General features: G+C 51.9%; 1 protein-coding gene across 2 annotated transcripts in view; it reads right to left on the bottom strand.

Annotated features, from left to right (window-relative positions):
• Nucleotides 1-1,747: 1,747 nt before the first annotated feature.
• Ccdc187 (coiled-coil domain containing 187) overlaps nt 1,748-27,948 on the bottom strand; it is a 62,097-nt gene continuing 35,896 nt past the window's right edge. The window contains exons 11-26 of one of the 2 annotated variants that reach the window (XM_045137458.1): nt 24,228-24,325; nt 23,798-23,911; nt 21,925-22,049; nt 21,714-21,808; nt 16,129-16,184; nt 15,428-15,627; nt 13,866-13,953; nt 12,874-13,023; nt 11,638-11,789; nt 10,393-10,535; nt 8,555-8,646; nt 8,259-8,373; nt 5,771-5,907; nt 5,292-5,389; nt 4,787-4,863; nt 1,748-4,253 (exon numbers count right to left, since the gene is read on the bottom strand). In XM_045137458.1, coding sequence (XP_044993393.1) covers nt 2,146-4,253; nt 4,787-4,863; nt 5,292-5,389; nt 5,771-5,907; nt 8,259-8,373; nt 8,555-8,646; nt 10,393-10,535; nt 11,638-11,789; nt 12,874-13,023; nt 13,866-13,953; nt 15,428-15,627; nt 16,129-16,184; nt 21,714-21,808; nt 21,925-22,049; nt 23,798-23,911; nt 24,228-24,325 — 3,848 coding nt within the window. In that variant the 3' untranslated portion in view covers nt 1,748-2,145. The remainder of the gene's footprint in view (nt 4,254-4,786; nt 4,864-5,291; nt 5,390-5,770; nt 5,908-8,258; nt 8,374-8,554; nt 8,647-10,392; nt 10,536-11,637; nt 11,790-12,873; nt 13,024-13,865; nt 13,954-15,427; nt 15,628-16,128; nt 16,185-21,713; nt 21,809-21,924; nt 22,050-23,797; nt 23,912-24,227; nt 24,326-27,948) is intronic. The other variant, XM_045137939.1, reaches the window with a different exon arrangement.

Raw genomic sequence — 27,948 nt, 5'->3', positions numbered from 1 at the left:
CTGTTGCCTGAACCTGAGTATCAGTGTTCAATGGCTTCAGGGCTATTTGGGATGAATGGTGGGGCATCCCTTGAGATCCCAATGTGCACCAAAGCAGATGGGAATGGCTCCTCTGGCAGGAGCCGCTGCTACAATGGCCTTTCCTTGCCCTTACCATGCACCCAAGCTGTCCTGTTCTCCTGAGAGATTGGGGAGCCCACCTCAGGGCCACCCTGCTCCCTTCAGAAACCCTGACCCCTAGCCATTTGCGGGCCCAGCTCTTACAAACCTCAGCCAAATGAGGCCCAGGCACCGCACACAAGCTCATTTTATTCTTGAGGTTAATCTGCTCATGGCTTCTTTCCACACAGGAAATCCTGTGTGCCCGAGTCAACAATAAGTCCCTGGTGCCGGTCCTAAGAGAAGCTGGCAGTCCCGTAAAAGGGGGACATTGTTTCTTGTACAAGAGCCACCTGCCCACGCCTTTATATAACTGCTCTGGGTCATTCCACCCTGGAAGGACCCCCAGGAAATGAACGAGGTGCGGTGTGGGTCTTGCTCCAGCCTGTCTTGAAAGGCCCGGGGTTTCCTTCTGGGCCCTACCCCTGTGCTCCCACGAATAGGGTGTCTCGATGAGACTCCTGTAAGCAAGAAGTCAGAACACCAGGAGAGAGCTCTGGCCTCAGGGGACAAGGCACCGGGCCTTGCTGAACGAGGGTGAAGAGGTGCCAGTCCCCTTGGTGTCAGAAGTCAATGGCAGGTGAATGTTGACTCTTCTTTGCTCAGCACGGTCTTGAATGCTGCTCTCTTCCCCTCTTGGCCTTGCTGAGTCCCACACCACCTCGTTTGGGCTGTTCTCCCTGGAACCTCTGACCTCCTGGTCTTTCCTTGGCTGGCCAGCCACTGACCACCACTCTGATTAGCCTTTGATGGGCATATCTTTGTGGGGATGCTTGCACATGTGCATGACTGTGTGTGTGTGTGTGTGTGTGTATGCCAGAGGATAGATAACCTTGCTATCATCCTCAGATATGCCATCTAAGCTCCTTTGTGTCAGGTTCTGTCATTGACCTTGCCAAGTAGGACAGCCTAGCAGGCCAGTGAGCCCCAGGGACCCTCCAGTGTTTGCCTTTCCAGTGTGCACCATCACACCCAGATATTTTATTCCTTCATTAACTTTATTTCAGAGAGAGAGGGAAGAAGAGGCAGATACAGAGAGAGAGTGAGAGAGAGAGAATGGGCAATCCAGGGTTAGACAAATAAACTCCAAATGCATGTGCCCCCTTGTGCATCTGGCTTACGTGGGTCCTGGGAAATTGAACCTGGGTCCTTTGGCTTTACAGGCAAATGCCTTAACCTCTAAGCCATCTCTCCAGTGCTATTTTTTTTTTTTTTTTTGAGGTAGGGTCTTGCTCTAGCCCAGGCTGACCTGGAATTCACTATGTAGTCTCAGGGTGTCCTCGGACTCACAGCAATCCTCCTACCTCTGCCTCCTGAGTGCTAGGATTAAAGGTGTGTGCCACCATTTCTGGCCAAGAATTTTTTCTCATTATCACTAATGTATGTTTTGGTTGAAATCTACTTTAGTTCTATATATAGCTGTTCCAGTTTAATTTTGGTTTATGATTCCAGGTATATTTTTATTTATTTGTTTATTTTGGTTTTTCAAGTTAGGGTCTCACTCTAGCCCAGGCTGACCTGAAATTCACTATGTAGTCTCAGGGTGGCCTCGAACTCTCGGTGATCCTCCTACCTCTACCTCCCGAGTGCTAGGATTAAAGGTGTGCGCCACCACGCCCGGCTTACATCCAGCTTTTTTATATGGGCTCTGGGGACTGAACTCAAATCCTCCTGCTTGCAAGATGAGCACTTTACCCACTGAGCTATCTCCTCAGTTCCCATGCGTACATCAAATCACTTGGCTTCAAGCCCTTCAAGAACCCGATGGAAGCTATGGACCAGCTGTCCAGGTAAATGTAGACAGAGCTAGTCCACAATTGAGGTAAGGGAGCCCTGTCCCTCATGCTAAAACAAACATCCTGCCAACCAGCTACAAGTTGGCCATTATATATGATAACTCATCCTTGGAGGGCCAGTCCTACTGAATCAGATTCTTTGTGCGTGCGTGTGTGATCTCAGATGTCTGTGAATATCTCGAACACACTTCTAGGGGCTACCTCCAGGAACTATTGCTGACAGGGCAGCCATAGAGTCACATAAAATTTTCCTGCTGAGCTGGGTGGACACCACATCCACTGGCCCAGCACCCCCTGGGCTTGGAAGATTAGCACAGCCTCCAGAGGCCAGGACTGCTGCCCGGTCTCTCTCTGGCAACTGCTCTCTGTCCAGTGAGTCCAGGCTCAGGACTCCCTCCTCCTCCTCTTCCTCACTAGTGTGCCCAAAGGTCCCCACCTTACCACTAGCCACCAAAGGCACTTGGCCTGGGGGAGGGCCTTTGGGGACTTCAGGACAGGTGGGTGAGGGTGTGGCTGCCTGTATGTCTAAGATATGTCCTGTCTCTTGCTGGCACTCTGCACCCTCAAAACACTGTACCCCTTTCCAGGGGCCCCACTGAGTGCGGAGCAACACATCTGTGTCACTAGCCTCCAGTGGCATTGACTGACCACACCTGGCCGCTAGAGACACAGTAGAGGGCTGTGCTGATGGGCTTGGGGGCTGCCCAAGGGCACTGCCAACTCCCTTACTCAAGGGAGATGCTGGCCAGACGTCGGGTTCAGAGCACTGCCTACCCTCATCCTGGCTCATCACCATTGACTTTGAGTCACCCTGTCTGTCACCCAGGTTTCCAGCCTGCCCAGAGGCCCTTAGGCAGAGTCCTGACTCCTGGGGCCTTGGGGACAGGGCTGCTGCCGGAGCCTCCTCGGATAAGGATGATATGTCTTCGGTGGTGACACAAGTGTCTTCTCCCAGGTCACCTAACGAACTCCCTGGAAACATGGCCTCCTCGGGTGGGGAAGGGAAGTCTTCTGAGCTAAGACTGGGCTTGTTGGTGTCACTCTTTGCTTGGGGGGTGGGAGGTAGTGGAGGAAGATGGGTATGCCTGTGGGTGGATGATGGAAGGTCCCCACTACCATAGGACAGTTCTTCATCCACAGGAGACAGGATCTCTGTCAGGAAGCCACTCACACCCTGAGGACTAGCTGCCTCCACAAAGAGGGCTCTGTCTTCCTCACTCCCAGCTTCTTGGCACTTGGCTCCGGGAGGAACCCTGGGAGGAAATGGCAGGGATATAGGGGCTTTGGGCTCAAGCAAGGTTTGTAGGGGGTTCCTTTCGACAGAGAGACTTGGATTGGCATCCTGGGACCTCTCCTGGAAGCCAGCTGAGGTCTGAGCGGTCATATCCCCTTTGCTGACACCTGCTACTTCTGAGGTGGAGGTGTCTGAAGGAAGGGACAGGGACAGGTCCAAGTCACTGGTGGAAGGGGTTTGGGATGGGAGCGTGGTACAGGGTGCCTCAGGGGACACCTGCTTGGTTTGCCCTGTATTTGATACACTAGCAAGGTTCCTACTGGTTCTAGAAACTTCTTGGTCTTCTCTGGGGTCTGTGGAGGGATGAACCACACAGGGCTCTCCACTGCTTTCTAGGTTGGACACACCATCTGCAGGCAAGGAGCTCCCTGAGGCTGGATCTACATGAGGGCCAGGTTCCAGAAGGTTCTCTTCACCATCCTCATCCCAGATTCTGCTGGAGGTTTCTGACAGCTCTGATCCCAGCCTTGGAGTGGGGGCATCTGGGAGTGACAATGGCCAGCCTACACCCAGGAGGCTGTGCCCTGGCTCTGGGCTTCCTGCCACAGCCACCACCTCAGAGGAGTCATATAGGGACCCAGCACTGCTGCCTGACATCCTCTGCCAGGTCACCTGTCCCACATTCCTAGGAACACCGCCCAGTCGAGGGTGGCCAAGGTGGAGCCCCCAAGACGAAGGAGGGCCAGATTCCTCCCGGGAGATGTCAGTAACGAGCTCCCCAGACCATCTGGGGTTTACATCTGGTGTGACCTCAGCTTCTAAACTGAAGGAGGAGGGGGAGCTGTCAGAAAGCTGGACCAGGGTGGCTGTGGCTTTCTGGAACTCCTGGAGAGATGAACAGGAAAGGCTGTTCTCCAAGCCCATTGAGGAGGCTGGGGATGATTCTGGGGCTTCTGAAGACCCTGAGCAGATGCTAGAAGCAGAGTCAGAGCTCAGGCCCAAGGGGGCAGCAGACTGTGGGTTGCTCGGGCACAGGACGGGTGGCATCTCCTCCTCAGGAGCTGCTGAGACAACGTGAGTTTGGGGGCAACTCACAGTTATTCCACCCTGCACGGTAGAATCCACTCTAGAAACAGCCCTGCCCCTCTACAGAGCAATAGCAGTGCCCACAGCCAGCACCCCAAGACCAGAAAGATTCTCCAATAGAGCCAGGAAAAAGGGTAACAGTACAGTTTGACTCCAACTCCAATTAACTGTACCAACTCCTTCCCTAAAAGGGCGTCGTAGGTGGCTGTCCCCAAGTGTCAGAACCAAGCCTTACACACCACAGCTGCTGTCAGACTGGCTCTGCTTGGCCTCGTTTGGGGATGGGGACTTGACCCACAGTTGGTCCCCTCCAGCCTACAGTCCTGGAGATGGAGGTAGGCAGGGCTCCCCACCCAGTTGGGCTGTGTGGAGGGCAAGGCTGGATGCTTTGACAGAAGCCTGGTATGATTCCAGAACTGGTTTTGAATAGCTCTTAAGTGAGGACTTGATGGTAAAGAAGCTGGCTGGGGGGGGGGGGGGGCGGTCAGGGATGAAGGAATGAGGGCCTTACCTGGGGAGGCAGCCAGCTGGGTAGGCTCCACCTGGATTAAGGGGACATCAGGCTCCTCTTGCTGACAAGCTTGTCTCCTGAAAGCACATGGTGAAGTCCTGGATGGCCCAGAGGGGAGTCCCATCCTCCCAGCCACCCTTCCCCTGGGGCTCACAATCAATGACCCCAGGGTGGTAGGGGGAGAGTTAACTATGCCACACTTTTGGGAACAGTCCGGCTAGTCATCAACCATTGAATACATGGGGCCTTGCAGGGCTGTCTCTGGGTAACATCTGGCCTCGGTCCCTTCTACAGCAGGTGGCAGATGTGAAGCACATCCAGATGGCTCAGAGGCACCTGTTTTACAGGCCACAACACTGTCCCTGAGAGGGGCTCAGACCCAGGAGGTGAAGGGTACAGTTAGGTCCAAGACAGGAAAGAATTAGAGGCCAGGGGTGCTGGCTGATCATGTCTCCATGCCTCAGCCACCCCCTGACCCCACACATGACCCACATCATCTGCTGACCTCCAGCTTGCCTCTTCCCAGGGCTTCTCCTCAGGGCTTCCAGCAACACCTAGCCCTGATTCCAGCCCCTCTTGGCTTGTGATGCCTTCAGCCACCTGCTGGGAACACATTGGAAAAGTGACACGTCACTGCCAGTCTCTGCTCAGGCCTCGCCTCCTTTCACTAGGGATTAAACCTCAGACTGGTGCCAGGCACCTTGGCAAAAGGACAGAGGTCATCTCCCTAAGGAAGGCTCTGGAGACCCTAATCTGCAGACAGCTCCCTTGACCCTGGAAAGCCTTTCTGTCTAAGTGTTGAGAGCAAGGTGAGACCCACAGAGTCCATAACTTACAGAAAACCATGTGAAGTGCCTGTAATGCCCCCATAGCTCCCGCCCACAACACGCTCAGGTGCAGGACAAGGCAGCCCCACAAAGGCCATTCAGCAAGCTAAGGTCCTCTTCAGCCTCCACATGGCTCAGGGCCAAATACTTGACTCACTCTGGCTTCCTGGGAACAAGGGCTCTCTCCCTGTGGGGACGGCCGAGGCTGCCCCTGCAAGCTCCACGCATTGCTGTCTGTTGAAGCCAAGTGCCTCTTTCCTGCAGAGGCTGCGCTGGACTTCATCAAAGGGTCTCCTGTAGATAAACAAGACCGTGAAAGCCTGCAGGTACAGGCCCCAGAGGGGGTAGGGAGAGTGGCTTCCAGAAATTTCAAAGCCCTGTAAAAAAAAAAAAAAAAAAATTCAAAATTCAAAATATACCCAAGACTTCTTTGTAGCATTTTGTTAGTGTGTGGCCCTATGTTAGTAACAGGAAGTCCCAAAGGAAAAAAAAAAAGTGTGTGGAGAATTCATTTTAACTTGGCAACTCTCTTTTCTTTTCTTTTTTTTAAATTTTATTTATTTATTTATTTATTTGAGAGCGACAAACACAGAGAGAAAGACAGATAGAGGGAGAGAGAGAGAATGGGCGCGCCAGGGCTTCCAGCCTCTGCAAACGAACTCCAGACGCGTGTGCCCCCTTGTGCATCTGGCTAACGTGGGACCTGGGGAACCGAGCCTCGAACCGGGGTCCTTAGGCTTCACAGGCAAGCGCTTAACCGCTAAGCCATCTCTCCAGCCCATCTCTTTCCTTTCTTTAGGGAGGAACCTGCCACAGGTGACTAGGGAACGCCTGGTCTTTGTCCCCACTGCGCTTGCACTTTCCTGAAGGGTGCCTAGTACTGTGGGGCCCATGGGTGGGCAGGCAGGCAGGGGCAGGCTTCAGAAATAGCATGCTAGAAGAGCAGCCAAGAGGGAAAACAGAGGGGGTGGGGGCACTGCAGAGCCTTCCCACACCACCATCTTTTTAGATTGGAGCTTCTGCTGGGCCCTGCCAGGATGTCGAGACCCCCCACCAAGGCCCAAGGCCACTGGCCTACAGGAACTAGAAAGCCAAAAATTCTCACGCAGGGCCCCGGGAGAAGACGGAGGGGCCATGCTGAAAGGACCCTGGGCTCGTCCAGTGACCACGCTGAGGTACTGCCCCAAGGGACTCCGTACTTTTGGCAGGGAGCAGCAAGTGTTGTCAGACAGTCCCACCACTGTAGTCCAGGTGTGCCAGCTCTCAGGCTTCACGTCAAGTGTGCTAACCTGGAGAGGCAACTACAGTCCCTGAGTGACACCTGGTACCCAAGGCAGAAGAGGTCAATGCATACTGTAAAGGGCTTCAGGTTGAACAAGTTTCCACAAAGACCATAACTATGTGAAGGGTGGCCAGCCAGGGCATGACTCCAGCACAGGCGCAGGCCATGGAAACAGGCTGCGGATGGCACCCGTGCTCACCTTCACCTCCAGACCCCTTGGGGAGTCTTACTTTGCCCAGGTTTCTGGGCAACACCAATGCACTAAGTAGGTCTAACTTCTCCCCATCCAAACTGATCTGAGGGCTTGTCCTTTTGGGCCACACCTTCAGGAAGTACTTCACACCAGCAGATTCTGGGAAAAATGACATCCTTGGGCTGGAGAGATGGCTTATCGGTTAAGGCGCTTGCCTGCAAGGCCAAAGGACCCAGGTTCGACTCCCCAGGACCCATGTAAACAAAGATGCACAAGATGGAGTATGCATCTTCAGTTAGCTTGCAGTGGCTGGAGACCCTAGTGCACCCATTCTCTCTCTCTTCCTCTTTCTCTCTCTCAAATATATAAATAAATAAAAATAAAAATAGTGCTGAAGAGATAGATTAGCAGTTAAGGCACTTGACTGCAAAGCCAAAGGACCCAGGTTTGACTCCCCAGAACCCACATAAGCCAGATGCACAAGGGGGTGCAAGCATCTGGAATTCATTTGCAGTGGCTGGAGACCCTGGTGCACCCATTCTCTCTCTCTCTCTCTCTCTCTCTCTGCCCCCCCCCCTCAAATAAGTTAAAAAACAAAAATGGCATCCTTCCAGCTTCCAAGGACGCAGAGATAGGAAGCAGATATGGGGAGCTTGGAGGGGCATCTAGGCACAGGAAGTACCAAGCCACACCAACCCTTTACTGTCCGTCCTAGGGAATCCTCAGAGCAGGAAGGAAGATTTCCCCACTCCCTACAGATCAGGGACCCAGCCCCCAGGGAGGCAAGTGTACGGTTCAGAAAATGAAGAATTCCACATGCATCAGCTCCTTGCACCAGCTAACGTGGAAGTTTCCAGCAATGCTAATTTCCAGGCACTTGGAAATGGCTGCTAGACAGACAAGGCTACAGCTAAAACACCCAGAACAAAGAATCGCTTTTAATATCTCCAAAGGAGCGGCCACGTCAGGAAACGGAGTCGGCCAGTCTTCGTGCTGCGGAGGGGTCTGCAGTCAGAGAAAAGGTCTTATCCTTTTCAGCTTTCCTCGGGGGCCTCCCGGTCCTTGCCAAGCCGCTGGCCACCAGCCTTGGACAGGGTCCACTGGGTGTGGGGGAAGCTCCTGGCAAGATCCATAGAGGGGCGGCCTGCAGACTGTTTGCCAGGGCCTTACCTGTAGGCAGTTCCTTGGCCTCCCGCAGTCTCAGCGGAGCCGTTGGGCTCCCCTCCTCCTTGGTGGCTTGCATCAACACGACAGGAGGAGGGACCCCAAGGGGTGCAGGAGCCACCTGGGGAGAGAGCATCAAGGTCTGAAATGAATGACCAGGAGGTCAACCAGCACCACCTTGGAGAGCAAGGACACACTGGTATCTGAGGGTATTGATCAATATAAACTGCAGATTGACAGAATGAAAGGGGTCCCCCCCAAACAGGTAGGGCTGGGGAAAGGGGTTTCCTGAGGTTACATACAGGAAAGGCAGGGTCCAGCCGCTGTCCAGAGAAGTCCGGAGAGCTTGAGCGCAACGGGCCCAAGACAGGGACACGAGGGTGCTTCTCAGGCTCTGAAAGACATGGTCCTCAGAGTCACCAGCACTAGCCAGTCTGTGGGGAACCCCCAGACCTGGAAAGTGTATAGCTGGATGCTCCTAACATCCTCTTGTTCACAACTGCCTCATCTTCTAGTTAGAAGGCTGACCCATCCCCTGCCCCTCTCCCTAAGCCTCTTTGGTATCCATGACCATAGATACCGCTGTCCTAGAGAGGCCAGTTGTACCCTGTGTTCTCCAAACTGTGTGCCTGGGTACTCTGGGATGCCAAGACATTGTGCCCAGGTTGTCACCTTTAGACCCTGGGAATCAGACCTTATTTGGAATAGGGCCTTTGAAAATACAGTTAAGGCTCTTTAGATAAGCTCATCTTGGAGTCAGGGTGGACGTGAATCTAATGACTTGAGTCCTAAAGAGGTAGAAGAGGAGATGGGGTGGACACACAAGAAAAGATCGGGCACCAGGAGACAGTCACATGACAACAGAGGCAGAGGTTAGAGTGGCGCAGCCTCAGAGCTAGAGGCATCTGTAGCTTCAAGGAGCTGGAAGGGGCTGAAAAGACTACCCTCCCCTGCAGCCTGAAGGGAGCGTGGGTTTCTCACTTCTGGCCTCCAGTATGGAAGAGGATTCTTCTGCCCTTTAAGCTACATAATCTTCAGAAACGAATGTATCCGGGTTGGAGAGATGGCTTAGTGGTTAAGGAGCTTGCCTGCAAAGGCTAAGGATCCAGGTTCAATTCCCCAGTATCCATATAAGCCCAGATACACAAGGTGGTGCATGCGTCTGGAGTTCATTTGCAGTGGCTAGAGGCCCAGGTGTGCCCATTCCATTCTCACTCTCTCTATTTGCCTCTTTCTTTCTCTCCCTCTTAGATAAATAATGTGTTTAAAAAAAGAAATGATGCCAGGTGTGGTGGTGCACGCCTTTAATCCAAACACTTGGGAGGCAGAGGTAGGAGGATTGCTGTGAGTTCAAGGCCACCCTTACACTCCATAGTGAATTACAGGTCAGCCCGAGCTAGAGCAAGACCCTATCTCAGAAAACCAAAAAAAAAAAAAAAAAAAAAAAAAAGAAAGAAAGAAAGAAAGAAATGAATGCATCATCAGCTGATCTCTTCCCAGGGGCAGAATAAGGCCAGGGTGGGAAGGGAAGAGGCCAGGGCAGAATGGGGTACAGGTAGTCATACCAGCTGCCTTTGAACTGATAAACTCAGGGAGTGCTGAGGGAAGATCCCCTGGAGTGGCAGACAGCAAACCTGCCAGGGCCTGGGGGAGATGGGGTCAGCCTAGGGCCATGTCAGACTGCCCTCCCCCAATGTCCCTACCTGCAGACTAAGCCCTGGACAAGGAGACTTAGTCCATCAATCTCAAGGCAGGGCAGGCCCGGGTCTAATCCTCCTTGCACCTGGCAGAGGCTTAATGTGACCGGGCTGACCTGTCTGGTGACAGTATCAGGCCCACACTTAGTGGCAAGCCAGGACAGCTCTGAGCAACAGCTCTGAGCAGCTGCATCTTCTGGAAGCTTTTTGTAATAGGAGAGCCTGTCTGGGCACTGGCCCCCATGTTCTGTCCCAGAACTGTTGTGAGGACAGCCCTCCTCTGGACCAGCCTACGGGTAGACTCTGCCACACTGAGATGCACACAGGAGGGCCTGGATCACTCACGGGCCCCCATGTGTAAGTCGGGTTCACCCCCATCTCAGTGCTGCCCGCACAGAATGCTGGGACCCACGGAATGAGTGGCCATTGCCCCGCACAGCTACCTCGGTCAACATGGCTCCTCTCCGCCAACGCGCTGCCTGTTTCAGGTGTGTCGTCTCCCCACGTCACCCTTGGAGACTGCAAGCGTTTGTGTGCATCCAAAGTCTTCCAGGGCGACGTTCTCTCCTGCTGCTGCGAGGGAAGGCTGCAGGGCAGTACAGAACAGAGGGGATGTGACTGCCTCCCAGCTGCCCCCGCCCAGACTGCCCTTGCCCGGCCACAGCCTTCCGCAAGCCCCTCTCACGGGGACAACCTCAAGCTACCCCTAAGGGCCAAGCAGTAGGCAGCCTCTCAGCCCCTCCTCGCTCAGCAGCATCCCGAGCAGGGCCTATGCCCAAGATAAGAAAGCTGCTCTATCTAGGAGGACCTGCTGACCCTTCATCTTGGAGTCCAGGCCCATCAGCACATGGGTACCAACCACCTGGCCTCCAGCCCTCTGGTAAAGTCTCCAGAGGAAGGGCTCAGCTTGGAAGTGGCTTCAAATCCCCAGCACCTTCCTCAACAGCAGGGGCAGAGGAGCAGGCCTCCCACACTGGCCGGGCCTGCAGCTCGTTGGCACGTGGACACAGGAGGCACAGAGGGGCCTGTCCTTGTCCAAGGCTGGCCAGAGGCACTGCGGAAAGCTATAAAATGGGGCAGCTGAGGATATCCTCTTCCTACACTCCCAGGGCGGGTGCTGCCTCCAGAGTGCCCACCTCCCAGAAAGCCAGGAAACTTCTGAAGGGAAAAACCCTGCTTCCCATTCTAAGGGTTTCTGCCTACTCATCCCCAGCCCCCTTCAGACTGGGCAGGCCCTTGTCCCGTCGAACTATAAACCAAAGCCAGTGGCATTGGTAGCCAGGCCTTAGCAAGTACTCAGCTGCCACTAGCCACAGAACAACTCCCAGCGAGGTGCCCCGGAGGCCCAGACAGTTACGAATGTACCACCTGCTGCCCTGAGCCAAGCTGTCCACCTGCTCTGTCCCTCCACACCCCACAGGTCAGCCCTAGGAGGCTCCCTGCAGCCACATCCGGGCCATTTACAGAGCTAGTAAAACGTGGCTGCTGTTTGTTCCTCCCTTGGGGTAGAGATAGCTCTGAGCCAGACACAAGAGTAGGATTCCCTCACACCCTCCACGTCGCCAATCTTTCTGGGTGGGGCCCAGTGAGGTAGGGCCACATGGCAGCAAGCAAACACATAAAAGGTTTGTCTAACAAGTATCAGGACTCGGGCCAGGTCCTCCCACCCCAACCCCTGACCCACTCACCGTGTGACTTCTGAGCCTCCAGAGCTGCTCTGGGGGCAGTGACTAGAGGGTCTGCCGAGCCCATGTGGTGCCATGGGGTACAGGGTCCCCTTCAGCTGCTGGCTTTTCTCTGAGCTCCTCTCCCAGGCGGTCCTGACTCTGGGGCTGAGACTCTAGGAAAAACAGCACAAGGCAAGCCCCGCGTAGTCACATGCCACCAATGTCCTCTACAAAGGCAGTGGTGCGTGTGACGGTGGCCGGCCACAGCAGGGCAGCTCGAATGCTGTGAACTGCCTAGGAGTGAATGCAGACAGGATGTGCAGAGGGAGTGTCCTTGTCAGAGGCTCTAGAATCAGGCAGACCAGGGTCCCGTCTCCTGTAGGTTAGCCCACGGTGCTTCAGAAAACAGTTCATTCAGTGTCAACTCCCATGCTCAAGGTTCTACTGCTGTCCCCCAACTTACTCAGGTGAGGGAGCACAGCATGTCTGGGTTGAGCCTGCCCTCATCCACATGCCCTTTCATACTGTCAGCAGAGGGAAAGGAGCAGGGGCCCAGATCCAAGGACAACTGTGACAGTCACTGCTTTTAAAGAGGTGGGTTCCCAGACCTTCCTGCCTGCAGACACAGAGGTCCCCCACTCCCTGCCTGGGCCTACACTGCCCCTCCTCTATCACAGTTCCTATCGAGTGGGTCTCTGGGTCCCCTCCAGCTAGGCCCTTAGTTTCTCTCTCTCTCTCTCTGCTGGGCTCCTCCACAACCCTTTTCTTTTTTTCTGAGGCAAACCCAACAGACTGGCTTTTTTTATGCGAGAGAAAGAAAGAGAGCGAGAGAGAGAGAGAAAGAGGGAAAGAGAACTGGCCCCCAGGGTCTCCAACCACTATAATTGAACTCCAGACATGTGCGCCACCTTGTGCACATGTGCAACCTTGCACGCTTGTGTCACCTTGTGCATCTGGCTTAAGTGGGATCTGGAGAGCAGAACCTGGGTCCTTAGGATTCACAGGCAAGCGCCTTAACCACTAGGCCATCTCTCCAGCCCCGTGCCCCCTTTTTTCCTGTCCTTGGCCTGTAACCCCTGCCTTAGCTGGAAGTCTGGCTCCTCAAAGACACTTTCTCAGGGTCCCCAGCTGGTGGTCACCAACCAACTCCGTCAGCATCATCCCCTAGCCCCAGTGCCCTGCTACTAGCAGGCATAAGTCTTACAAGGGACATTCACGGTCACGAAGCAACCAGGTGAGGGTCCTGAGAGAGCCCACCTGAGAGAGCTGGGTCTTCTTCAGCTGCAGCTCCTGCCTCAGGCAGGCCGTGGACCTCTGCACCTCCAGGATGGCCTGCTGGTGCTGCAGGAGCTGCAGCCGGCCGTAGTGCAGGGTCGAGTGGGCCTTTTTCAGGTGCTTGATTTCCCTCTGCAGCAGCCAGAGAAGAAAACGCCTGTCAGCACAACCCCTACCCACAGGGGGCGCCATATGCAAGAGGCCAAGAGCAGAGAGGAGGCATCTGGGGACACCTGAGTTTCATACCGCCCTGCCCTCCTTTCGCTTCCACAGGCCCTGTGCTCAGCCCTCTCTGCTCAGCCCCTTGGCTAATGCTTTCTTCAGGGCTTGGGCAGGGGGCACCAGCAGCAGGCAGAAGGGAAGCTGGGGTGCTCATACACCATGTGACCCCAGCATGGGGCTGACACAGCTCTCCCTCTTTCCAGGCGCTGGACACTGCCCCACCTCTGCAACTTGTCCCTTTATGACAGCTCTCTCAAGCCCTAAAAAAGTGACACTGTTGGGATGGAGAGGTGGTTTAGCCATGAAAGTGTTTGCCCGCAAAGCCAAAGGACCTCGGTTCGATCCCCCAGGACCCACATAAGCCAGATGCACAAGGCGGCCCATGTGTCTGGAGTTCGTTTGTAGTGGCTGGAGGCCCTGGTGTGCCCTTTCTCTCCCTCCGTGTCTCTTTCTCAAATCAATGAATAAATAAATAATTTTTTAAAAAGAGACACTGTTGTACATTGGAGACCCGAAGCTCCCACGGGCTGAGCTAGTAAAAGGCTGCGTCTGGCCTTGACCCAGGGCTGCAGGACCATGTGCTACCCCCAGCCTTGCTTTTCCCTCTGACCATGGACTCTCCCGGGCACCACAGGATCCTATGCAGTTCTGCAGGACAGTGAGGGTTTGAGGATTCTCTGGCTATGCTGCTGGGGCGTTCTGCACCCCCCCCCCCACACACACCAATGGGTCCTCCCCTAGTTCATGCTTACCCATTCCTTCTCCAGCTTGCTGAGGACCTGCTGCTGCCTCTCCAACAGGATGGCCTGCATTGCCTTGTGTCCCTTGTTCCCCAGACACCTGGAGGTGGGGTGGAAGGTTACGGCCGGGCATGAGTGTTCAAGTAGACAGGGGGAGACACCAACGAAGACAGGCCCAGAGCCCAGATCCCCTTGTGTGCCCTCCCACAGTGCAGACACAGGGACAGAGGGACAGTATGGCTGTGCGCGAGTAGACTCTAGAGCCAGGGTGGCCTGGGCTGTCATTCTTTCTCCCATCCATGTTCATGACCACTGTGGAGTCTAAGAGATAAAAACCTGGGACTGGAGAGATGGCTTAGTAGTAAGGCTCTTTCTTGCCTATGAAGTCTAAGGACCCATGTTCGACTCTCCAGATCCCACGTAAAGCCAGACGCACAAGGTGACAAGTGTGCAAGGTCGCGCATGCACACAAGATGGTGCGTGTGTCTGGGGTTTGATTACAGTGGCGGAGGACCTGGCATTCCAGTTTTCTCTTTTTCTCTCCCACACGTGCTCTCGTTCATAAAGAAATGCAAAAGCTAAAACTAAAAATAAATTAATAAAATTTTAAGTCTGCAGTGGCAGCACATCCCACCTGGAGACCCAGTCCAGGCCAGGGGTTCTCCAGTGTCACCATGAACAATGCCACTCTCAGCCTGGCACTCCCAGGCTTGGACTGGACTGTGAGTGGAATGACCCTCAGAGGCCAGCCAGGCAAGATCAAGAAGTTTCTGGAGCCGGGCGTGGTGGCGCACGCCTTTAATCCCAGCACTCGGGAGGCAGAGGTAGGAGGATTGCCTTGAGTTCGAGGCCACCCTGAGACTCCATAGTGAATTCCAGGTCAGCCTGGGCTGGAGTAAGACCCTACCTCGAAAAACCAAAAAAAAAAAAAAAAAAAAAAAAAAGTTTCTGGATGCTTCTCATTGACATGCAAATCTCACTTCTTTTTTGTTTGTTTTTGTTTTTCAAGGCATGGTTTCTCTCTAGCTCAGGCTGACTTGAAATTCACTATGGAGTCTCAGGCTGGCCTTGAACTCATAGTGATCCCCCTACCTCGGCCTCCCGAGTGCTGGGATTAAAGGCATGCACCACCAAGCCTGGCAGAAAATCCCACTTCTAAGAACTCGTCCTAAGGAATGGTCTCTCCATATTCATTAATAATGACAAAAAGTTGGCCACAGTTAAAGGTGTGCAGTTGAGGACGAGCTAAGGGAATGAGTCTACACGGTGCCCTGGGTGCTCGGGAGTGACTGGGGGATTCCCTAACATCTTAAATGACATGGGCTGTTTCAGCGCCCCCCCCCCACACACACACCGTTTCACCTTGCTCAGACACGCTGGCTGGGCACCCTGGCCATCTTACAGACTTCTCAGAGATGGGGGACTCGGGTGCTTGTCTTGTTTGGGGGGTATTTTTCCATCTCGCCTAAGGTTTTGCAAACACCTGCTCTTTCTGAATCAGTGCATCCATCTCAGTCCCTCCGACTAGGTCCGCGGCGCGGGGCAGGGGCGCACGGGACGGAGCAGGCGCTCACCCCCGCTGATGCTCCAGCCAGGCCAGCTCGGCGCGCGCCTTTTCCTCCAGAGCCAACTCGCGCAGGCGCAGCAGGGCGGCCTGGTGCTGGGCGCGCTGCTCTTCCTCCCGCCGTCTCTGCTCCAGCATCGCTACAGTGAAGCGGTAGAAGGCTACGGATGCTCCCGCTCCCGGCCCCGGCCCAGGTTTCGTAGCTCTCCTCTGTGGGGAGACACAGCCACCCAGCCTCATCACCGCAAAGCATGTAGCCCCAGCTCCACGGAGGAGGCCGCCGCCTCCCGGAAGCCTTCCGTGACTGCCCGCCCACTTTCCCCCCCTTGTCATACCCCTTTCTACGTTAGGGCGCCCCCTTCCAACTGTAAGCTCCTCCTCACCCCAGGGCAGGCAAGTCCTCCTCCTCATGCTGGCCTCGCGCCCACCCGCAGCTAGACCGTACACTTATGTATGCTCCACAGAGTTCCAGAAAGACAAGCTAGGCCGGTGGCTAACCCTTCCCAAAGCACCCTATTGCATGGCTGCTCACCTCAACTGTCACCCAGGGTGGGAGGATCGGCTGGGTGAATAGCAATGGCAAGAGTGAGTGAAGGGATTGCAGGGAAAGCCTCCCAGCCCAGGATCAGCAGACACCCCCTTGGACACCTGCTGCCCACGGCCAGTGCCACGTGACCCCAAACTGTGCCCCTCAATCCTACTTCCCTGTACCTGGTGAGGGAGGCCATCCGAAGGGCCGAGCGTGGCTAGGGCCTGCTGTCCCAGATCTGAGAGAGAAAGATGGCCTTGGTTGAGTCAGGAATCAGGGTGTGTGTGCCTGTCCAGGGGCCTTTCCTACAGGAGGCCTTCAAACACTAGGAACAAGGTGGCACATATATCTGGAGTTTGTTCACAGTGACTAGAGGCCCTGGCATACCTGTAGTCTTTCCTTCTTTCTTCCTCTGCTTGCAAATATATACATACATAATATTTTTAAAAAAGAAATGGTGAAAGAAATTGGATTCACCATCCCATCTAAAATAACTAAAAATGTATTTTATACATACATACATACATAACTATCTGCATATATAGATGGGTAGTGTCTCGCTCTAGCCCAGGCTGACCTGGAATTCACTATGTATTCTCAGGCTGGCCTTGAACTCACAGTGATCCTCCTACTTCTGCCTCCCAAGGGCTGGGATTAAAGGCATGTGCCATCCCTGGCTTGAAAACCTTTTTTTAGACATGACATCAAATAGCACAACATGGAGAGCACAGATAGAAAAAAAAAAAAAAAGAGGCATGGGGGTTGGATGATAGCTTCACAGTTAAGGCACTCACCTGAGAAGCCTAAGGACCCAGTTTTGATTTCCCAGGACCCATGTAAGCCAGATGTACAAGGTGGTGCATGCATCTGGAGTTCGTTTGCAGTAGCTGGAGGCCCTGGCATGTCCACTCTCTTTCTCTCTATATCTCTCTCTCTCCCTCTTTTTCTCACCCCCTTTCTCTCTCTCTCTCTTTCTCTCAAAATAAATATGTTTTTTAAAAAAATAGTTAAGACCTATGACGATATCTCAAGCCTTGCAAGTCTAGGCTGCAATGCAGGCAGGGGAAACCGAGGTGGAGCCTGGAAGACCCTAGTAAAGGAGCTGGAGCTGAGTCTGGGGAGACCTAAGTAGTTAGAGTTGATGGAGGTCTTTAAAAATATTTATTTATTTTCTTTTTAAAAAAATATTTTATTTATTTGAGAGAGAGAGAGAGAGAGCAAGAGACACAGATTTATAGAGAGAAAGAATGGGCACGCCAGAGCCTCCAGTCACTGCAAATGAACTCGATGCATGTGCCACCTTGTGCATCTGGTTTACATGGGTCCTGGGGAATCAAACCTGAGTCCTTAGGCTTCACAGACAAGTGCCTTAACTGCTAAGCCAGCTCTCCAGCCTTATTTATTTTCAAGCAGAGAGAGAGAGAGAGAGAGAGTTAGAAGAGAGAGAGAGAGAGAATAGGCTTGCCCGGACCTCCAGCTACTACAGACAAACTGACTAATCAATGTATTCAAAGAAGTGTCCAGGGGCTAGGGAGCTGCTCAGTGGATGAAGTGCTTGCCAGGCAAGCATGACCCTATTTGGAACCCCAGAACCCACATAAAAAACAGTCATAACAGCATGTGCTTTTAATCCCAGTGTGGTGGAAACGGAGAGAGACAGTTCCTTAGGGTTTACTGGTGAGGTAGTCTATCCAAATTGGTTAGCTCCAGGTTCAGTGAGAGATTTTGTCTCAAAGTAAGGGAGGCTGGAGAGATGGTTCACTGGTTGAAAGTGCTTGCTTGCAAAGCCTGTCAGCTGGATTCAATTTCCCAGTACCCACATAAGGCCAGATGCACTAAGTGGTGCATGCATTTGGAGTTCATTTGTAGTCCTAGCATGCCCATACTTACTCTCTCTTCTCTCTAATAAATATAATATTTTTAATTAGGGTGGAGTTGGGCAAGGTTGCTCATACTTTAAAAAAATTATAATTTATTTATTTGAGAAAGAGAAAAAGAGACACAGAGAGAGCATGGGTACACCAGTCTTTGCTCACACTTTTTGAAAATAAAATTATTTATTTATTTGAGAGAGAGAGTCAATCTGTGCTAAAGTGCGACCCTGTAAAAGAAAAAGCATATAAGGTGTGAGGCCAGCCTGAGACTACATAGTGAATTCCAGGTCAGCCTGGGCTAGAGCAAGACCCTACCACAAAAAAAACAAAAATAACAAATAAAACACTATTTGATTAAAAAAAAATAAAAATAAGGTGAAGAGAGCCAAAGGAAGGGTAGGTCTCCTGACAACATGCTCCTCCAGACACAAAATGGCCTGGATATCCATGACCTCACAGCACCTGACACTACCTACACAAGACCATCATAATAGGAGGAAAAGATCATGACATCAAAATAAAAGAGAGACTGATTGAGATGGGGAGGGGATATGATGGAGAGTGAGTTTCAAAGGGGAAAGTGGGGGGAGAGAGGGAATTACCATAGGATATTGTTTACAATTTTGGAAGTTGTCAATAAGAAAACTTTTTAAAAGAAAAAAGAAAATGGAGAGAAAAAGAAAAAATAAGGTGAAGAGCAATGGAAGACAACACCTGACATTAGCCTCTGGCACAGACACATACGTGTGTGCACACGCATGTACATGTAACTCCATGCATGTATGCCTACACACAGACAAACATGCATACACACACATTCACACCACATGCAAACACACAAAAAAATCACCCAGAAAAACCAGAGGGCTAAGGTTATTGCACACAGACTATCCTGCCTTGGTTGTGGAGTCTCAGCTCCAGGCTGAGCACTGATCTGGAACCAACTTTAGAATTACATACAAATACTGTAGCCAATCATAGAAGGACTGGAAATGATCAGATTTATCCCAAATCATTGAACCTTGAACAAAGCTTAAGAACATGTAAGGAGGCCTACAGAGAGATGGCTCAGCAATTAAGGTGCTTGCCTGCAAAGCCTAATGACCTGGGTTCAATTTCCCAGTACCCACATTAAACCAGATGCCTAAAGTGGCAAATGCAGCTGGAGTTCATTTGCAGTGGCTAGAGGCCCTGGCATGTCCATTCTCTCCCTCTGTTTGTCTATCTGTCTGTCTGTCTATCTGTCTCTCTCTCTCTCTGCTTACAAATAAATAAATATGTATATAATATATATATATAAGAAAAAGAACTTGAGGGCTGGAAAGATGGCTTAGTGGTTAAGGCACTTGCCCGCAAAGCCTAAGGACCCAGGTCGATTCCCCAGTACCATGTAAGCCAGATGCACATTGTGGCACATGCATCTGGAGTCTATGGCAGTGGCTAGAGGTCCTGTGGTGCCCATTCACTCTCTCTCTCAAAGAAAAGAAAGAAGGAAAGAAAGGAAGAAAGAAAGAAAGAAAGAAAGAAAGAAAGAAAGAAAGAAAGAAAGAACAAATGAACTTGAGCCGTGTGTGATGTGCATGCCTTTACTCCCAGCACTTGGGAGGCCTGAGGTAAGAGGATCAATGTGAGTTCAAGGCCAGCCTGAGACTAATTCCAGGTCAGCCTGAGCTACAGCAAGACCCTACCTCAAAGGAAAAAAAAAAAAAAGAACATGTACGGAGACTCAAAGCTATCTGCCACCATACAGTACAGTGCACACCATCCAGCAGTGAGAGCCGCGGCACATGTGCTCCATAAGAAAGTTATCCATGGGCCTGGAGAGATGGTTTAGCGGTTAAGGCATTTGCCTGCAAAGCCAAAGGATCCCGGTTCGATTCTCCAAGTCCCACATAAGCCAGATGCACAAGGAGGTGCACACATCTGGAGTTTGTTTGCAATGGCTAGAGGCCCTGGCATGCCCATTCTCTCTCTCAAATAAATAAATAAAATCTCAAATATATAAAGAAAATATTTTTTTAAAAACGATGGGCTAGAGAGATGGCTTAGCAGTTAAGTGCTTGCCTGTGAAGCCTAAGGACCCTGGTTCGAGGCTCAATTCCCCAGGACCCACGTTAGCCAGATGTACAAGGGGGCGCATGTGTCTGGAGTGCATTTGCAATGGCTGGAGGCCCTGGTGCGCCCATTCTCTATCTACCTGCCTCTTTCTCTCTGTCTGTCTCTCAAATAAATAAACAAAAAAAAATTGTTTTTAAAAAGAAAGTCATCCATTAAAACTGACCAGAGGGCTAGAGAGATGGCTCAGCAGTTAATGTGCTTGCCTGTAAAGCCTAACAACCTGGGTTCAATTCCCCAGGACCCACATAAAGTCAGATGCATAAAGTAGTGTCTTAACTACTGAGTCTTTCTCCAGCTCCTCTTCTCCCATTCTTTCAGCCTCCTTTCGTATTATGCTACTGGACTTTATGTATATGTATGTATGTATGTGTGTGTGTATATATATATATATATATATATATATATACACACACATATACATATATACATATATTTGTTTTTTTTTTTTAATGTAGGGTCTCACTCTGGCCCAGACTAATCTGGAATTCACCATGTAGTCTCAGGGTGGCCCCGAACTCTCGGCAATCCTCCTACCTCTGCCTCCCGAGTACTGTGATTAAAGGTGTGCACCACCATGCCCGGCTTGGTCAGTTTTTTAAAAATGTTTTTATTACTTATTTGCAAGCAAAGAGAGAGAGAGAAGAGAGAATGGGCATGCCAGGGGCTTACTAATGAACTCCAGATGCACAAAGGGGCACGTGCATCTGAATCTTGTTTATAGCAGCTGAAAGTCCTGGGATGTCCATTCTCTCCCCTCCCCTCTGTTTCTCTTTCTCTCCCCTCTCCCTCTTTCCCCTTGGAAATAAATAAATAAAATATATTCTTAAGTGGAAAAAGAGGGCTGGATGGATGGCTTAGCAGTTAAGGTGCTTGCCTGCAAAGCCAAAGAGGACTACACGAGCCCACAGACACAGGTAGGTATTTCCATTCCTCTCTTGGTAATGGATAGGAACAGGCAGCCAAACCCCACAAGCAGGCTGGAGAGATGGCTGAGGACTCTTGTCTGCAAAGCCTAAGGACCCAGGTTTTATTCCCAGTACCCACATAAGCCAGATCCACCTGGAGTTTGTTTGCAGTGGCTAGAAGCCCTGGCATGGCCATTCTCCCCCCCGCCCTTCTCTCTTTCTCAAGTAAATAAATAAAATAAAATATTTTTAAAACCCACAAGGGCTGGAGAGATGGCTTAGCAGTTAAGACATTTGCCTGCAAAGCCAAAGAACCCAGCTTCGATTCTCCAGTACCCACATAAACCAGATGCATAAGATGGTGGTGCATGCATCTTTGACCATTTGCAACAGCCAAAGGCCCTGGCATGCCCATTCTCTCCCTCTCTCTCAGTTTATCTCTCTCTCTCTCTCTCTGTCTCTCTCTCTCTCTCTGTCCCTCTTTCTCTCATTGACCACTGTAAAACACAGTCCTTTCTTTCCACGTGCTCAGGAAAGAACTGTGTTTTACAGTGGTCGAGTGGAGCACTCTGCAAGGCCACTCAGACTCAGTTGGTTGGTGGTGTTCAAATCTACTGTAAGCGTGTGGGTTTTTAAAAAATATTTTATTTTTATTTATTTGAGGTAAAGCTTAAGTCTGGCGAGGACCAGAATCCTATAAAACATGCTTTATGAAATGCCAGAAATGGACAGAGGAGCCAAACCTCCCAGGGAAGTGTTCCTGTCAGGCTGGGAAGGAAGCTATAGACACCTTAGTCAGCTGCCTGGGGACCAAAGGTTGTATACCTGCTCAGTCCTTGCTTGCCAACATATGTCACACAGGACACTCACCAGTGGAAATAGCCTTGCCTGCCTCACTCGCCTCTGTCTCTTCAAGATGCTGGAAAGACCTGATCATGTCTCTCCCCAAGGTTGGTGGTGGTGATCTGCAGAGTCAGAAAACCACCAGAAACTAGCACCATCATTTAACAGCTGCATTTAAGGGCCACCCCACCTTCTCCACCCTGGGGAAGGGGCTCACGGCCCCAGCCCTTGTCCTCACCTGGATCTAGCTGTCACGGCACTGGGAGAAAGCACTGTTGGCTCTGTGTCCCCACAGATCTGCTCCTGCTCTGGCTTCGAAGCCTTTCCTGGCCTGGCCTGGGCTGAGTGGCTCCTCATCCGCAGCTGTGAGGTCAGGTAGGGAGGGAGGTGCTTCATAGGCAGCCAAGCCATGTGGGGTCCCAGGGAGGAGCCCAGAACCAGGCAAGTCTACAACCTCTGAGGCTTCCCTTTTCATCCCTCAGTGGACACCAGCCCCTTCCCTGCCTTCTAGAGAGGAGTAGACACTTTGGGGTTGGGAGAGAATGAAGCCTCCAGCAGACAGAGCCAGGCCAGGGCTGCAGGACCAGCAGTAGTCCAAGAGACTTGGGGTGGGGTGGGGTGAACTGGGGAGCAGTATCACAGAGGACCACAGATGAGAGGTGGAAATTGGTGCCTCCAGCTAAGTCCACAGGAAGAGGGAGCACAGCTGTGAGATGAGAGGGGTGGGGAAAAGACCGGACTGAGGGGAGGCCAGGCCAGGCATCTCTGTGCTTTTCTGGCTTGAGAATTCCTATATGTGAGCTGAAGAGATGGCTTAGCGGTTAAGGTGCTTGCCTGTGAAGCCAAAGGGCCCAGGTTTGATTCCCTCGTACCCATATAAGCCAGATGCACAAGGGGGCACATGCCTCTGGAGTTCATTTGCAGTGGCTAGAGGACCTGGTGTATCCATTCTCCCTCTGCCTGTCTTCTGTCTCTCTCTCTCTGCTTACAAATAAATAAAATATTTATATTTTAAAAAGAGGGCTGGAGACCCTGGTTCGAGGATCAATTCCCCAGGACCCACATTAGCCAGATGCATAAGGTGGCACAAGCATCTGGAGTGCATTTGCAGTGGCTGGAGGTCCTGGCGCGCCCATTCTCTCTCTGTCTAACTGCCTCTTTCTCTCTCTGTCTGTCTGTCACTTTCAAATAAATAAATAATAAAATAATATTTAAAAAATAAAAATAAAAAAAGAATTCCTGCCGGGCGTGGTGGCACACACCTTTAATCCCAGCACTGGGGAGGCAAAGATAGGAGGATCACCATGAGTTTGAGGCCACCCCTGAGACTACATAGTAAATTCCAGGTCAGCCTGAGCTAGAGTGAAATCCTACCTCGAAAAACAAAACAGAAAGCATTCCTAAATATGTATTCACATACATGTGCCTTGCTCCTATTCTCTGTTTCTGTTACTCTCTTGGGAATATCTCCCAGCATGCACTGCGAATCGACACCCCACCAGCGGTGCCTGGGCCAGGGACACAGCAAAGAAGAATCTGCTTCTCAGAAGGTTTGTCATATCCAGCCAGGACATAGCCACCAAGCTGGGTCATTCATTCCCTACTGGCTGGGTCGCCACCTCCAGAGCTAGGTACCACCTTCTCACTCACAGGGAAGGTGCTGGTCTGCCCCTACCAGCCCCTTCAGCAATACTGAGGCAAGATGGCTGGGCAGAGGTCCCTTCCCTTCTCCTAAGACCCGCTGGGGGCTTGTACAACACACACCTTTCAGGTCACGAGCTCTGGGCTCTGACAGAGACCCCGAAAGTACCTAACAGACCTGTCACAGAAACAGGGCATCTGTGACCATCACAGGGCAGTACTCCCAGGGCGTGAATGTTCGAAATGTCCAGGCTCTACTCTGAGGCTCTGCTTTAAGATAGTGTCCTCCTCAGAGAAGCCCATCACCCACAGTTCACATTGCTTATGTCTGTGTTCCTTCCTGGCCTAGTGATGCCCCCCCCCCACTTCCAGAAAGCAGCACCTGCTTTAGAAGGGCCTCCGGTGGGGCAGAGGCGGCCCAGGGCAGGGAGGCACACTAGTTACAGCCCCAGAGCAGCAGCCCGGCTGACCTCCAGCTGGTGTTTGAAAAGCAGCTCATCCAGGGCCATCTGCGTCGCCCAGACCTCCTGCTCCGCCCGCTGCCGCAGAAGGGCCAGTGCTCGCTCCTGCTTCCGCTGGTCCAGCTGCCACGAGAGCCCACACCTCAGAGTCTGCCTGCACCTTGCCTGCCACAGGCTATGAAGGCCGCCCCACTGTACCCTATGCCTGGTCAGGGATTGTCCCTCTGGGCAACTGACTTTTCTCTCTCTGCTGGGGGTTCTTCCCACGTGCATGCCTCACTCCCAACATGGGGCAGCGTGTGGGTGCTTCTGAACCCTCCAGTTCCGCACTTTGGGTCCTTCCACTTAGCCTGAGGACACAAAGGCTTCTCGGGCTTGTCTCCAAGACGTCTAAAGGGGACACACTTGTCATGGCTTGATAGCCTGGGGTGGGTCATACCTTCATTGATTCGAGAAAGCTCATGGACTTCAGCTGGAAGTCGCTGAGGTGCCCATCATGTAGGCCTCCAGAGCATGGCCCCTTGGGCTTCTGCTGACCTGTGGACCACGGAGGAGGGGCAGCTGAGCGGCAGAAAGTGCTCCAGGCCTCTCTCCTTGCTGAGCCGCACGTGCTTGTGGCAGGTTAACGCAGCTTCTTAGCCTGCAAGGAAACTGAGGCCCAGAGGCCGGGAGGGCAGGTGCCTGATGCCTGGGGGTGGGGTGGCATCCAACGCATTAAAAAAAGAAAAAAAGCCTGAGGCTTAGTGGTTAAGGTGCTTGCCTGCGAAGCCTAAAGACCCAGGTTTGATTCTCCAGGTCCCACATTAGCCAGATGAACATTGTGGTACAAATGTCTGGAATTCGTTTGCAGTGGCTAGAGGCCCTAGCATCATATCCATTCTCTCTCTCTCTCTCTCCCTCTGTCTCTAATAAATAAATAAATAAAACTATTAAAAAGTTTATTTTATTTGAAAGCGACAGAGACAGAGGTAGGTAGGTAGGTAGGTAGATAGATAGATAGATAGATAGATAGATAGATAGATAGATAGATAGATAGATAGATAGAGAATGGGCACACCAGGACCTCCAGCCACTGCAAACAAACTTCAGATGTGTGCGCCCCCTTGTGCATCTGTCTAATGTGGATCCTGGGGAATCGAGCCTTGAACGAGGGTCCTTAGGCTTCACAGCCAAGCGCTTAACCACTAAGCCACCTCTCCAGCCCTATAAAAAAGTCTTAAAGAGCCTGGGCTGGAGAGATTGCTCAATGGTTAAGGCGCTTGCCTGCAAAGCCTAACAACCTGTGTTCAGTTCCCCCATACCCACATCAAGTAGGATGCACAAAGTAGTGCATGCATCTGGGGTTTGTTTGCAGTGGCTGGAGGCCCTGATGCGCCCATTCTCTCTCTCTCTCTCTCTCTCTCTCCCTCTCTCTCTCTGCTGGCAAATAAATAAATAAAAAGAAATAGTCTTGCTGGGCATGGTGGCACATGCCTTTAATCCCAGCACTCAGGAGGCAGAGATAGGAGGATCGTCGTGAGTTTGAGGCCACCCTGAGACTCCATAGTGAATTCCAGGTCAGCCTGGGCTAGAGTGAGACCCTACCTCGAAAAACAAAGAAAAAAAGTCTTTTAAAAAACCCTCCTCTCTGTAGCCATATGGGAGACAGCGGGTAAATGCTGGCCAGGTGGGTGCACACTAACAGAGGGACAAGTTTGGGGATCTCCCTGGGGCTTCTGAGGTTGCTCCACAGTAAGGCCTCACCTTAGAACATGAAGTCTCAATGGGCAGTGGACGGGGCTTCCTTTCTTTTTTTTAAATATTTTATTTGAGCTGGGCGTGGTGGCACACACCTTTAATCCCAGCACTCAGGAGGCAGAGGTAGGAGGATCGCTGTGAGTTCGAGGCCACCCTGAGACTACACAGTGAATTCCAGGTCAGCCTGGGCCAGAGTGAGACCCTATCTCAAAAAACAAAAACAAAAAAAAAAATATATATATATATATATTTATTTTATCTATTTGAGAAAGTGAGAGAGAGAGAAAGAGGCAGATATATAGAGAGAATGGATGCACCAGGGCCTCTAGCCACTGCAAACGAACTCCAGATGCATGTGCCCCCCTGTGCGTCTGACTTGTGTGGGTACTGGGGACTCAAACCTTGGTCTTTAGGCTTTGTAGGCAAGCGCCTTAACCACTAAGCCATCTCACCAGCCCCTCCTTTCTTTTTGAGCAGAGAGGATAATCAGCTCAGCCCAGGCTTGGACCCTCTGGTTAGGATGCCATGGCTCTTCTGATGGCCTCTTGTGACTCAAGTCACTTTCTGGTCAGGGTGCAGAAAGGCCACAGAAGGAACCCAAGCCTCCACCCAGAGAGTACCATCTTCCCAGTGGACTGCTCTCTTTCTTGGATATGGCAGCTCCGCAGTCACACCTGTTTCTGGGCATTGCCACAATGGCAGGAAAAGAGTGGGGTGAAGTGGGGTGCTGGTCACAGGACACGTGTTGAGTACTCAAGGTGCTCCAAGACACCACCAACTTTTAGTTGGTTCAGTGACTGCTCTGAGCTCCAGCTCCTCTGCAGAGGGAGAAGACACTTCATTGCTTTCATCTTGACCTTTGAGGGAGGCTGAAGCCAGAACAAGTCCCCACCCACACTCTCCACAGATCCCAGAGCTTCAGAGGTCTGAGGCCCCCTGAAACCTCCCAGACCTTCAGACAAGGCAGCTCCTGGTCATCTTGGCCACATCATCATCCTGATAGTCACAGAGCAATGCAGGCTGCACATTCCTAAACTCTGAGCAGTGACCCGGAAGAAAACTGGAACAAGCCGGGTGTAGTGGCGCACGCCTTTAATCCCAGCGCTTGGGAGGCAGAGGTAGGAGGATCACCATGAGTTCGAGGCCACGCTGAGACTACATTGTTAATTCCAGGTCAGCCTGGACCAGAGTGAGACCCTACCTCGGAAGAACAAAAAAACGAACAAGCCCTGTGTGGTGGCCCATACCTTTAATCCCAGAGGGTGGGAGGATCACTGTGAGTTTGATGCCAGCCTGGAGCTACAGAGTGACTTTCAGGTTGGCCAGTGCTAGAGTGAGATCCTGCCTCGAAAAAAAAAAAAAGGAACAACTCCACAGTCTGCTGAGGTCAACCCCATTAAAAAAGGGTAACTCTGGCCTTGAAACCCCAATAATTCAGCAGCACCACCTGGAAGCCAGTACTGGGGGGCCCAGAAGGCCCAGCAATCTTGGTTCTTTACTGGTAAGAATGACAAGGCTGGAGATATGGCTTAGCGGTTAAGCACTTGCCCGTGATGCGTAAGGACCCCAGTTCGAGGCTTGATTCCCCAGGAGCCACATTAGCCAGATGCACAAGGGGGCGCACGCATCTGGAGTTTGTTTGCAGTGCTTGGAAGCCTTGGCATGCCCATTCTTTCTCTCTCTCTCTGCCTTTCTCTGTCTGTCGCTCTCAAATAAATAAATAAAAATAAAACAAACAAAAAACAAAAGAATGACAATTATGGCGGTGAGCCATTCTCAGTTACACACTGGGTTCCTTGGTGTTCGCAGCCTCCCTACCCCAACTGGGCTGGCAAAAGCCATTGCCCTCAAGGGGAGACCTGCTGCCTTTGAGAACAGAGTTTTGTGTCAGCAAGGCAGTGGCACCATAGCTGCTGTCACATTTACACCTAAAGCCATAAAATGTATCGTTCCCTCCCACTCCAGCCCAGTCACATGCTCCCTCACTACTGAACATTCTACTGAGCAGAGAGGTCTGGGTGTTGAAATCAAGAAAGTTCCACTAGACAGTACTGTCTGTAGTGGTGATAGTTGGAACTGAAAGCCTTCCCTCCCATTGCTGTCTCCTTGGGCTGCCAGCACCTTCCATCCAGAGGACGGCAAACAAGTTTGGGTGAGAGGTAAGACTGAAGTAAGGGCCACAGCCTGATCCTGAGCTCACCCCCTTGGAGGGTCCTGGCCAGGAAATGGCTGGCCCACTGTGATGAAGAACTGTCCCTGTGGGCTGGAGAGATGGCTTATCAGTTAAGTGCTTGCCTGTGAAGCCTAAGGACCCCAGTTTGAGGCTCGATTCCCCAGAACCCACGTTAGCCAGATGCACAAGGGAGCGCACACATCTGGAGTTCATTTGCAGCGGCCAGAGGCCCTGGTGTGCCCATTCTCTC

This window comes from Jaculus jaculus, chromosome 1 (genome assembly GCF_020740685.1).
Source record: "Jaculus jaculus isolate mJacJac1 chromosome 1, mJacJac1.mat.Y.cur, whole genome shotgun sequence".
NCBI classification, from domain to species: domain Eukaryota; kingdom Metazoa; phylum Chordata; class Mammalia; order Rodentia; family Dipodidae; genus Jaculus; species Jaculus jaculus.
The sequence above is the reverse complement of the archived record's forward strand: the minus strand, read 5'-3'. Positions and strand labels throughout refer to the sequence as shown.